We start from the raw sequence: 13,885 nt of genomic DNA on the forward strand, positions 1-13,885 counted from the left end.
GAAGGAAGGAAGGAAGGAAGGAAGGAATGAATGAAGGAAGGAAGGAATGAATGAAGGAAGGAATGAATGAAGGAAGGAAGGAAGGAAGGAAGGAAGGAAGGAAGGAAGGAAGGAAGGAAGGAAGGAAGGAAGGAAGGAAGGAAGGAAGGAAAGGAAGGAAGGAAGGAAGGAAGGAAGGAAGGAAGGAAGGAAGGAAAGAAGAAGAAGAAGAAGAAGAAGAAGAAGAAGAAGAAGAAGAAGAAGAAGAAGAAGAAGAAGAAGAAGAAGAAGAAGAAGAAGAAGAAGAAGAAGAAGAAGAAGAAGAAGAAGAAGAAGAAGAAGAAGAAGAATACTTTATTCATCCCAAAAGAAATAAATTTGTGAACAGATCAGACCCACACCCTACGGATTCTATTTCCACGAAATGTGTAGACTACTAAGACTCACCCCACAGGACACGATGACCGGATCTTTGTAGACTTTATCACAAATCAAACAAAACAGTTTGGCATTGGGCTGCTGTACAAACACGATCCTCTCCTGGATAAAGACAACAAACAAACAAACAAACAAATAAACAAACAAAAGGGAGTGACAGAAAATCAGTTAGAGATTAGGGATGAATGTGATCACCTACTATTGTCCACAAAATGTATAACATCAATAAACATTGCCGTTTCTTTTCAAGTTTATTTGTTTCCGTTTGTTTGTTTGTTTTGTTTTGTTTTTGTTTTTTTGTTTGTTTGTTTCAAGAAATATTTATTGAGAATTGTATGTCAAATCTAAAAAGAATCTCTTATTGGGAGGTTTGGTCATTGTAAACAGTAACACTCTTTGGTTGGAAAGTAAAAATTCTCTTTCAATTAATGCCTTCATGATTGCTGTTGAAAAGAAACTCTCTCTTTCTCTCTCAATCTATCCATCCCCTCCCCCCCCTCTCTCTCTCTCTCCCCCACCCCCTCTCTTTCTCTATCTTTCTCACTCTCTCCCAGCATGTAGACGATTATGGTTATATGTTTTGACTACGATTATTTCTAATTGTGATCGACCGCCTGGAATGACAGCTGATCATTTGACTGAGCTGTTAAAGGATTTGAGCTCACCTCACCTACCTCCTCATCATCCATCATGGAACGACAGGAAATATTCGATCCTGTCCGTCTCATGTCCATCGAGGCTGACGGCACAGACAATGAAGATGACGGGGATGATACCTAAAACATATTTTTAAAAAACAACATTTATCATTCTATGCAGACGAAACGACGTATTTATTGGACAAATTGTTACACGTTTTACTTACTGTGATCCTAGTCCTAGCACAACCAATGTTTGTCCAAAGACATGGACAGTACAAGAGAACACCAATCTGGTATACCGTCAGAATAAGCTGGATGAATCCAATACTAAAATGATCAGGCATAGAGACCAAATTCACTCTTCTCAAGTGAAGACATCTATCATTTTAAGCCAAATTTCATCATTTGACTCTTATCGTTCACTCTTATGTATCAGGGTCATCCTTACATGGGGGTCCTGATAGCTCAGTTGGTAGAGCACTCGCTTCACACGCAAAAGGACTGATTTCAATCCTGGGTGCAGTCCACGGTTTTTTGGGGGTTTTTTTCTCTGACCCCAATGTCCACTTAGCAGTGATTGGGTAGCTGGGTCTGTTAGATCTGGTGGAAAGTACTTTGTGCAGATATGTGGTCTAGTGGTATGACACTCACTTTCGGGTGAGAAGGTCCTGGGTTCGAGCCTTGCTCAGCACATAGTTGAGTCCTTGGAAAAGGCTCTTTACTCGCATTCTCTCACCGTACTTAGGTGTAAAATGAGTACCTGGCCATCAACAGCATTCTCTCTGTAGAAAAAAATTGTAATATCGCTAACAGACGTCATGTCTCGTTCAACATGTTACGTGTTGCTGTTGGTCAGGTCAGGTGCCCTTTGTAAAGCGCCTTTTTTTTTTTCAGCGCTGAGGCTATATTCGCATTTCCATCACAAAATGGCTGACACCTGATTGAGGCAGCATAAGAATGACAAACCAAGGCAAAGCGATTTTCAAATTCAGCACAAAATCTCAATTAAAATACCCCCCTAGGGCCAATTGAATGTTCTGATGAAAGAAACGATCCCATTGGTTCAATTTATAGTACTTTTGTAGAAAGTAGGATTGGATTAAATTATTGTTTTCGCCTTTCAAGACCGGCCTCACCATGTGGCCATTGGCCAGTAGAACAGATTCTGCACTGGCCAATGGCACTGAAAGAGTTCAAGTTAAAGCAGGCTAGTTCACATGTCTGTGTCACGCGTGGCTTTTGGTTTCTCAGCCATACTTTTAGTAAGAGGTATAAGATGAAATGGAAGTGGAAGCTTACCATGGAGACATCTTGTTTGTCAGGAGATTTAAGTAGATTCATATCTTTGGATGGAGATTCTGTATGAAATGCATCGTCGTCAATGTCTACCTCAGCTGGAAAAGATGAACACACAGACACCCTGGATATCAGTACCAATCTAACTCATAGATGCCACTTCAGTTATGTGAAATTTTCCTGAACTTTTTCCCAATCACCAAATATTTTTTTTTTTTTTTTTGTTTGTTGCTTTAGGTCTCTTCCAACACAATTGAGGTTATATGAGAGACCGCTGAAACAAAAAAAAAACAAGCAATCTAACAAAAATAGTACAAATGTAAATCAAAATCATAACCTAAAGATATCATAAGCTAAATTATAAATAACCAAGAACAAACAGGCAGAAGATTTACAGAAAAAAAATATCCCCTGTCAAAAATACAATCACAAACCAAAGAAGCAGGATAGGCTAGTAAAGAGAAGAAGAAACGACATCACTATCGGATCGTACACCTATGCGAACATCATAGGTATATGATTCAAGGGTGATGCTCCCATCCAACCACCCGCCAATCACCAAATAGGGGAAAAAAAAGTAAACATAGTATTGAACGTTCCGTGTTTGGAATTTTACTCTTTTGAAGCTGTTATATTCATTTCTATTACTTTTTCCACTCCTCAAGTTTAATTTGACTGGCAAAAACTCCTAAGTCGAATCAAAAGGACAAAAACTAAAGGTGCCTAAAGGAGCAAGTAAAATGGGGAGAAAAATAAAGTGGGTGGATGTGACTCATATATAAGGGAACAACACAAAACAAACAACGTTTTGGCCCTAGGCCTTTGTCAGGAGATAAAAAAAAACACACAACAAAACACAGACACAATTTCGTCAGGAGACAAAAAAACACAAACACAATTTTGTCAGGAGACAAAAAAACACAAACACAATTTCGTCAGGAGACAAAAAAACACAAACACAATTTCGTCAGGAGACAAAAAAACACCAAAAAATAAAAACTCCTGACGAAGGCCAAGGGCAGAAACGTTGTTTGCTTTGAGTTGTTCCCTTATACATGAGTCACATCCAGCCACTTTATTTTTCTCCCCAAAAGGACAAAACTTACGTAAGTAAGAATCAAGACCACCAGAGCCTGGCCTGCCACCTGTCACCACATCCCTGGTCTGGGGAGGCACGTCTAATGATGATGAGCTGGTACTCATTGCAACCCTGTTGTCATTGGTGCGCCAGTCAATTTCAATTCCACCAGAGATCTGCTTATAACAGTAAAAGTCAAGGTATGCTACGTCTGAATCTGAATAGAGATTGGAAAGGGGGGGGGGAGGGGGATGAACTATTCACATAACAATGTCCTGGATTAAAGAGACCTTTCACAGATTCCTTAAGGTACTTGGGTTTTTGAATTTCCTTCTCTAGCACAGTTGTTTTAACCCATTGCGGCCCAAATTGCCCGCTCAAAAAACATCTCCAACACTTCAAATCGCCCGATATCGCCCGCCCAGTACCCAGCATCTTTGAACCCGTAAACTAAAAACATGTGTAAAACCACTTCTTTTTATTTAGAAAACGAAAGTAAAGAAAGAGTGAGAGTGAAACTAGAAATTTCCCGATCGTTTTTATCTCAATTCGTTTATCTGCTGTGATTTTTTGAAGTTTGTCGACCAAGTCGGTTGTGGTAACGTCCTTTTTTTTTTTTTTTGCTGGAATGGCGTCTGAATTCCTCAATTCTCGGGCGTGATCAATGTTTTTTATTGGATAGTGATGATGATAGTGCTCATTCTCAGACACTGAATCAGACTTTGAGGTTGCGAATTTTGATGACATTGACAATGGATTTCAACTTTAATTTTTTTTTTCAAATCAAAATATAAATCAATAGTCCAAAACAATACTTCTTTCCAAAACAGCTTTTATTTTGTTTCTAGCATGCCTCACATTCTTGCAATGAATTTTTTAACGAAGTGTACTATGACATTTGGAAGAGTTATCTCCCCTCGCATGGTCTGCAAGAGACATTTTGTCAGATTATGTCTGGCCGACAATGGGTTAAAGGTACTAGACTATATTTTTTAGAGTTTACAGAATACTTGGATTATGTCCCTTAGCTTGAGGAATGTGTGGGAGGCCTTCCCTTCTTAGCTTGAGGAATGTGCGGGAGGCCTTCCCTTCTTAGCTTGAGGAATGTGCAGGAGGCCTTCCCTTCTTAGCTTGAGGAATGTGAGGGAGGCCTTCCCTTCTTAGCTTGAGGAATGTGCGGGAGGCCTTCCCTTCTTAGCTTGAGGAATGTGCAGGAGGCCTTCCCTTCTTAGCTTGAGGAATGTGCGGGGAGGCCTTCCCTTTAAAAATATAAAAGCTAATATGGTAGGATAACCACACACCCTCTATTCCTTTCTAAACTTCAAGAGAACTATCTACTAATTTACTGCCGGTTGGACAAATCAACAAGACTTGCTCTCAAGGGAAACTTGCTAATCGTGACTCGATCTACAGCAGTGATGTAGCATTATGGCATAGCTGAAAATCTTCTCCAAGTCCAAGGTCCAAAGACTCCAATGATAATAATAAAAAGTTTATCCAGTTCACTGTTCATCCCCCTTAGATAAATAATTCCAAACAGAATCAAATGAATAATTCATAGTCTCTATAATAATTGGATCAACATGATATATCAACATGTTTTATTTTCAAGACCACCTTTCATTTTGTTCCATTTAGCTGCATAGGTTCAAATCCGATCTCTCCCTTTTTTTTTTTTTGAGCGAGTCTATTCTTTTCTCCTTTTTTGTTTGGCTTGTTCCGTTCCTGAGCATGATTTTCTTAAAACTGTTTTCATCATAAAAAATTTTTTTTATTGTTCTTTGGGGTATTTTTTGTCTATGGATTTGGCCGCTCTCTGACTATTTTTGTTAGTTTGCTTTTTAATCATATATTCATTTTATCATATCCTTTTTGAGATCGGAGTGGGGACGAATATGACAATTTGCTAGAAAGGAACCAAAACAGAGAGAGAAAAATATTCTTTTAAAAAAAAAAAAAGAGGGGGGGGGGGGGGGGTGTGGATGGGACATTTATCATTTGCAATGGTCTGCAGAAAGAGGACGGAAAAAAAATATGGCGGAACCAGGATTCGAATACACAGCGTCGATTTCGTCACGACGTCTAAGGCAGACGACTTAACCATTCGGCTTCGGCCATGACACCCACATGAATGTCAACGCATATTGTGTATATATAGTAACCTACTATCCATCGACTGATTTATTGTTAGTTAATTTTATGGGTTTTTTAAAATTGATATTTTATTAACTTTACTCATTTCTATTTCTATATGCATTTCAAAACTTTCCATTTTCTGGAATAGGGAAATGTTTAAAAGAGCAGAGTTTCAAAAAAGGTGGCGTTTTTATGCACCTCCGTTGGAGGTGTACAAAAACGCACCGTTTTTATACACCTCCGTTGGCGGTGATGGTAGATTAATGAAAATGTTGCTGCATACGTCCATGTTGAGGTTTAAATAGTTTTAATTTTAGATTGTAGATCTACCTAGTTTAGCACGCTGCTTAGTGATTACTGATGTACGTTTATGCAATGACAAGAAATTAAAGAATAATAATAATTTAAAAAATTAAAAGTAAAAAAGAAAAATGGCACACAAATACTGATCTCAAATAAATAAATAATTTTAGAAAATTAAAATCAAAGTTTTTTAAAAACATGATAAAAAGTTTTTGAAAAAAAAAAAAAGAGAGAAAAAAAAGCAAACAAAAATAAAGTAAATTTAAAAATGAAAAATATGTCTACAATGGGAATCGAACCCGGTACTTTCAAGGTTAGAGTCCAACAGCTTGTCCACTGCGCTACGGAGCCACCTGACTGTTCATAACATTTAATAAAGTCTTTCTAAAACATTATTTTACCTTCAATGCAACTTCTATTTTCTGGTTTTAATTTTCGATTTTTAAAATTATTATTGTTATTATATAAGTTTATTAACAAAAACTTCCTACAGATCTCAGAATATAACTTTCACCATGTCCAAATACAGAAACACAATATCGCTGATGAAATTGGGTGGGATGCGCATGCGTGACGGAGGTGTATAAAAATGATCCGTTAAGATACACCGTCAGCGGAGGTGCATAAAAACACTACGTTCAAAAAAGTGTCTGTGTATAACCATCCATCGTTAATGACAGACAGTGTCTGCCAATAATCAATTTTCTTATTCTCAGACATGTCTGAGAATAATCACAGCGATATTTATAATATCGGTTCCCTAAAAAGTTTCATGAAAACCTTGATTTGCTGAAGTCTATTTTAAGTTTAAGGACATTTTACAAAGCAGTCTTGAACATTTCCGAGTCACATTTGAATGTGAAACTATAAGACCTCTGAAAACTTATTCCTTTGCGATGTTGTAAATAACGAAAAGGGGGCGAGATAAAACATTTCCAACTTCATTTGTATTTTTAGACAATGAGTAATGACAGTAATGGCACTTTTTTTTACTATCAACTTTTATTAAGTTTTAACAAGTTATTATTATGAAATATTTGTGATGGATTTCAAATCAAGAACAATTAGATTAGCCAACCTTCATTTATACGAATTTGAATTGACCACAAAACATAAAAAGGAAAGAAAAAGAAGAGGGGGGAAAATTGATAACAAACCAAAAACACTCTCTTGTCACTTGTCACTAAGTTCAAGGCTTTTCACTTTTCATTCAAGCCTTCGTCGGTTAACGCATTGTAGTTCTACCAGTATTAATATTGAAGTGAACCGTCGTGCAAATAACTAGATAGCCTATTTTCTCTACTAATCTCATCGAAGAGTGCCTATCTTGCTCACAAGGAATCCTTTTTTTTCTTTTTAAAATTTGGGTTTTATTATGTTTGTTTTGTTGTTGTTTTGGGATTTTTTTTGTGAGGGAGGTTGATTGTTCTTGGGTTTGTTTTTTTTGGGTGGGAAGGGGTTCATATTTTTATTTATATTATTATTTTAATCCTTTTTATTCACGGAATCCGTAGTGAATTTTCAGAATTCATTTGACCTATGACTTTCTTCATTGAGCATGTCGCTCTCTAATCATCGGATAAAGATGCCTCCTTTTCTTCCTCTCCTCCTCAACTCCCTTTTCGAACTCATCCTCTTTTTCTTCTTCCTGTTGAACGCGATAATGTTAATGAGATAACTCCTACTTTACTTTGCTCATTTTGTTTATTCTAGTGGTTATCTCCCTTAGACCGATATACGATTGATTCATCGTTTCGTTTCTCATTGATTCATTATTTTGATTGGTGCGTATGACAGCGTGAACAAGAACTCAATGAATGGCTTATGGAAACATTGTTCTTCTTGTTGTTCCCTTGCAACTTGCAAGTCAAGTCCGTGCCTTTTCCGATAATAAATTAACTTGATAATTAAATTGATCGAACGATCAATCCTTACTGTTTGTATTTTTATAAACATCAATATGGACCAGCCAACACTTCCATTTTTTTCTTGAGCTTTAATATAGCGCAATATCCACTAAACGTGCTCAAAGAGCTTTACAAAGGGTCCCTAGCTAGGTGAACAGAGTGTAAGAACTTCTCTATCCAACAACTCGTAACATGTAGAACGAGACATCTGTTAGGCGATGTTACAATATTTCCGACATATACACCGCTGCTAACGGCCAGGTACTCATTTTACACCTGAGTATGGTGAGTGAATGTGAGTTAAGAATCTTTTCCAAGGACTCAACTATGCGCCGAACGAGGCTCGAATCCAGGACTTTCCGATCCGAAAGCGAGTGTCAAACTACTAGACCACATAGCCGCTCTTCATAGTGAGTTATAGGAAATAAGAATTCTTTTGACTTTCTTCATTGAACAGGTCGCTTTCTATTTCTAATCATCAGATCAGATAAGGATGCCCCCCCCCACCCCCCCCCCTTCTGTCTCTTCTCTCCTCTTTTCTCTCCTCTTCTTCTTCTCTCTTCTTCTTTCTCTTCTTCTTCTTCTTCTTCTCTTTCTTCTTTCTTCTTCTTCTTCTTCTTCTTCTTCTTCTTCTTCTTCTTCTTCTTCTTCTTCTTCTTCTTCTTCTTCTTTTCTTCTTCTTCTTCTATCTTTTTTTTCTTATATTATTATATATTATTATTATTATTATTATATTATTATTATATTATTATTATTATTATTATTATTATTATTATTATTATTATTATTATTATTATTATTATTATTATTATTATTATTATTATTATTATTATTATTATTATTATTATTATTATTATTATTATATTATTATTATTATTATTATTATTATTATTATTATTATTATTATTATTATATTATTATTATATTATTATTATTATTATTATTATTATTATTATTATTATTATTTTTTATTATTATTATTATTATTATTATTATTATTATTATTACTATTAATTTATTATTTATTATTATTATTATATTATTATATATATTATTATATTATTATTATTATTATTATTATTATTTATTATTATTATTATTACTATTATTATTATTAATTATATATTATTATTATTTTTATTATTATTATTATTATTATTCCTATAGTGCTTTCGTCGAAACCTCAACGCGCTTTTTAAAAAAGAGTAGACTGTTTACCCAGGTTACTATAATATTGCAAGTCCAAATCAACCAAAATTTCAAAACAATTATGAGCATCGTGAATAAAAAACACCACCACTACAAAAGTCACATACAATACATTTAAAATCCAATTAAATAAATATTTTCTGAAAAGATATGTTTTCAGGGTTTTTTTGTTGTTTTTTTAAATGTCTATTGAGCTCGAAATTCTCACAGACTGAGGGAGATCATTCCAAATCGTGGGTCCGAATTTTATAAGAGACCTAGCGCCAAAATATTTAAGTTAAGTTTTAGGAGATGGCAACAATTTTAAATCGTGGGATCTAAGATTTCTCAGAGGTACGTATGGTTAGAGTAAGTGTTGAATGTAGAGAGGGACAGAGGACTCAAATACACCAAAACAGAAAAGGGCTATTTTGTATTCGATTTTAGCCCGGACTGGCAGCCATTGGGGGATTCGAATCATGTCCTTTGTATCATCGTAATGAGATTTTCCCAGGACTAATCTAGCCGCACAATTCTGTACTCTCTGGAGCTTGTATATTTTGTTATTAGGGAGACCAGCGAGCAGTGAATTGCAGTAGTCAAGACGTGACAAGACCAATGCAGAGACAATTATCTTCAACTTCGAGGTGCTGAAAGGTAAAAACGACCTCATCTGTGATATTCTACGGAGCTCAAAGTACATGATTTTCACATTATTGTTTATATGCTGATCCATCGACAAAGAACTATCCAGAATGTCACCCATATTTTTAGCCTTTCAGATATAGAAATATCACAATCAGTTATAGTTAGGGTAGGATTTGAAAAGTGGAAAGACTTTAATTTTGCTGAGTTCCTATCAAAACAATTTCTGTTTTGTCTTCATTTAATAACAACTTATTTTGTAGCATCCAACTTTGGATGGAGTCACAACACTTCTCTAAATCACAGACAAGAGAGGAGAGATCATGAGGAGAGGCAGATTTTTAATATAGCTGCGTGTCGTCAGCATAAATGTGGTAGCTAACTGAATGGGAGTGCAATGCACTGCCTAATGGTATAATATATAGGGTATAAAGGATAGAACCTAAAACCGAACCTTGCGGGACGCCATATTCTATATAGACATCGTTAGAAACTTTACCATTTACATTCACTGCCTTGGACATATTGGGGGTCTAACTCTAACATTGTCCGAATTTTCTTCACCGTTTTGAACAGCCAAATGAAGATCTAATTAGTTTCTTATAATTTTCACTTTGAAAAATACTTGGAAAAAACATTTGGGAGGTTTTCTTAAGGAATATCTTTTTGTAAATGGTTATTCTCTACTGTATTCTTCGTTTCTTTAACTGTTTGAAAACTGTTTATTATTATTAATAATAATAATAATGATAATAATAATAATAATAATAATAATAATAATAATAATAATAATAATAATAATAATAATAATAATAATAATAATAATTAATAATTATTATAAAATATTATAATTATTATTTTTAAAAAAAGAAAAATAAGAAAGAAAGAAAGATAAAAGAAAAAAACAAGAAGAAACAACATTATGCCTTCTATTGTAAATTTTAAAATAAATCCTTCTTGACTTCTTATCCAAATCTCATGTTCGTGTCCGGAGAGAGAGAGAGGAGGAGGGGGAGGAGGAGGAAGGGGAGCGGGGGTAAATCTTAATCTGAAACCACAGATCGTTCCTGGGACTTCTTTTCTCTGATTTATTGACCCGGATTCTTTAAATCCAATAACTCAAGCCTATCGCAAAGTTCTTCTCTTTACTTACTTACTTACTGACTGACTGACTGACTGACTGACTTACATACTTACTGACTGACTGACTGACTTTCTTACTTATTCGAATCAGCGACCACCCGAGCTCTAGCCCTTCGGTCTTGTGCCATGACGTAGAAGTAGAAGTTAGATGTCTTTTGTAGTTGTTCCAGGTGATTTTACAGTGTTTTATGATGCTTGGATTTGGTGAAAGGGAATGTGCATCTCAGGTCTTCAAGAGGTTGACATTCAAGCAAGTGGCGTGTTACTGTTTCATTGGGGTGTTGACATAGGGGGCAGGAAGGGGATGTTGTCTTTTGTAATTTTGATTTTAATTAAATGGCTGCTGTGCGATATGCGCTGTATTCTTAGTTGAAAGATGGTGGTTTGCTGGTGTCTTCCGAGCTTTCTTAAGGCTATCAGTCTTTACAGGAGTGATCATGTGGGTAAACATACATCTACCGGTGGTGCTCATTGCCCAACTGTTCGCCCATTCTTCTCTCTTATTTGTTTTAGTTCTTCTGTTTAGAACTAATAATAATAATAATAATAATAATAATAATAATAATAATAATAATAATAATAATAATAATAATAATAATAGATCCAACTATTCAATAACTGCTGATAGGAAAAAAGGAATTCAAGCGTCGATTAAAGACATTCTTATTCCGACAGGTTTTCTTTTGATTATGTGTGTATAATTAGCGTTGTTCGTGTACTGTGTTAGGGCTTAATGATTAAGTTAATCTATGTTACGTGCCCAGAGCCCTCCTGATGCAGGGATGTTTGGCGCACTATACATCTATACCATTATTTATTATTATTATTATATGAAATTTATAGGAACAGTGGAATCTCAGTATAACAACAAAGATAATAGGGCCGGCCTAAAATCCCTGTTATAACCGAGTCCTGTTAAAGCCGAATTTCTAAGGAAACAACCCCTCTACCTAAATCACAATCTCTCTCTCTCTCTCTCTACTACTACCACTATTACTTCTACTACTACGACAACAACAACAACAACAACAACAACAACAACAACTACTACTACTACTTCTACTACTACTACTACTACTACTACTACTACTACTACTACTACTACTACTGCTGCTGCTGCTGCTACTACTACTACTACTACTACTACTACTACTACTACTACTACTACTGCTGCTACTACTACTACTACTACTACTACTACTACTACTACTACTACTGCTGCTGCTGCTGCTACTACTACTACTACTACTACTACTACTACTACTACTACTACTGCTGCTGCTGTTGCTGCTACTACTACTACTACTACTACTACTACGACTACTACCTACTACTACTACCACTACTACTACTGCTGCTGCTACTACTACTACTACTACTACTACTACTACTACTACTACTACTACTACTACTACTACCTACTTCTACTACTACCTACTTCTACTACTACTACTACTACTACTACTACTACTACTACTACTACTACTACTACTACTACTACTACTACTACTACAACGCACGCACACAGCGATCAATCCAGACTCCGTACGCCCGCACTCGGCACCGCCTGGAAGCTTCAGCACAACCCGCCGTTCAACTTGATGCTCTGCGATTTCGGGCTCTGGACCACAACGGGTACAAGTTGGACAGGTGGCAAGTCCCCACTGATGTCGTGAGTGTGTAGGTTCTCGACCGAAGATGATTGGCTGCCACCCAATATCTCCTCTTGCTGGTGGAAAAGCCTGGCAACTTCTCCCCCAGTTTCGAGGAATCGATGTTCCCAACCAATCGAGGGATTGAATTCGTCCAAACCGACTTCCATAATATGGTATGTGCAGCTCTGTCCGAAGTCAGGGAAACTACGCAAAGGGTTGCCGGGACTTATTTCGGCTCGAAACGGGGGCACCGTCCATTAGACGCTTGAGAGGGGTATCCCCATTCCCTCTCTCTTTGATCTTAGTAGTTGTTTGTAATCGTCTCACGCCGGGTGGCTGGCTTGCTGCCACTATCGGGCCCCATTCTCTAGGCTTGGTTGCCAGCGTTCCCGACACTATGTTCATTGACTTGCGAAGCTTCATATCTACCTTCTCAAACGTTCTTGTTTCTAACCCACATTGGAGCGCAATACTCCGCGGTGGAATACCAAGTGCTAAGGCGAATGTCCTCAGGAGCGCTTGGCTAGCACCCCACGTTGATCCCACCAGCTTCTTCAAAAGACTTGCGTTTCTCTATCTTTTAGTGGATCACCTACAGTGTCGCTGGTGGGGGAGCTTGAGGCATATCGGGGGCAAAGGAGTAATTCCGGTTAACGTCACGAGATCATCCTGGATGTGGGGCCTCGAACGGCCCGCCCTGATATGTGACTAATGGAATCCAACACGGTGTCCGAATGGCCTCCGCCATCCCGGGCCCCACACTACGTACTATGTTATTCTTCATGAACTCGGCCTGGCCAAGTTCTTGGCTGCCTTTAGTTGCAGGCTTACCTGGGTGTAATAATAATAATATGGGATAATGCGTTGTATTTGGAGATATTGCCAATAAAGAGGGAGAAAAATAAACGTGATATTATTATTATTATTATTATTATTATTATTATTATTATTAACATAACATAACATGTGGTATAGGGCAAAATAGGATAAGATCCTTTGAATGCCCTTAATATTAATTAGTAATGCCATAAATCTATTGATTAAATATTACAATAACGATACACGTGGTAAAGATAGTATTTCAACTTAAATGTACTCATGTGGTGTACAAACATATATCTTTAACCTTGACATGCAAAGCGCACACACAACCACACACACACACACACACACACACATACACACGCGTATAGAAGATAACCATAATAATATAATAATGCATAATATATACATACAAGATTGAAAGCCATGTCAACAGCAGAGCAAACAAGTATTATTCGTCATATATAAATCTCCCATCATATAATTCCCTGTCTACTAACACCTTGAAATAATCCATAGATTTTGCATTCTTTGTTTCAAATTTCAAACTGTTCCATTTCTGAACAATACGAATATTTATTATTATTATTATTATTATTATTATTATTATTATTATTATTATTATTATTATTATTATTATTATTATTATTATTA

General features: G+C 36.2%; 3 protein-coding genes across 3 annotated transcripts in view; 1 reads left to right on the forward strand and 2 right to left on the reverse strand.

Moving 5' to 3' along the window:
* LOC144972224 (E3 ubiquitin-protein ligase TRAF7-like) overlaps nt 1–6,766 on the reverse strand; it is a gene marked incomplete in the record, with an annotated part of 126,560 nt that extends 119,794 nt beyond the window's left edge. Inside the window, 5 exon segments of the mRNA XM_078913258.1 lie at nt 427–519; nt 1,083–1,193; nt 2,358–2,452; nt 3,461–3,608; nt 6,652–6,766. Coding sequence (XP_078769384.1) covers nt 427–519; nt 1,083–1,193; nt 2,358–2,452; nt 3,461–3,557 — 396 coding nt within the window.
* LOC144972225 (uncharacterized) overlaps nt 1–13,885 on the forward strand; it is a 101,891-nt gene that overhangs the window by 7,187 nt on the left and 80,819 nt on the right. The gene's annotated exons all lie outside the window — the stretch shown is intronic.
* LOC144973830 (uncharacterized) lies at nt 9,331–9,732 on the reverse strand. Its single transcript, XM_078916723.1, has one exon. The coding sequence runs from the start codon at nt 9,730–9,732 to the stop codon at nt 9,331–9,333; it is 402 nt and encodes a 133-aa protein (XP_078772849.1).

The sequence above is a fragment of the Berghia stephanieae genome, chromosome 5, assembly GCF_034508935.2.
Source record: "Berghia stephanieae isolate SIO BIC M18660-M18661 chromosome 5, UCSD_Bste_1.3, whole genome shotgun sequence".
NCBI lineage: Eukaryota > Metazoa > Mollusca > Gastropoda > Nudibranchia > Aeolidiidae > Berghia > Berghia stephanieae.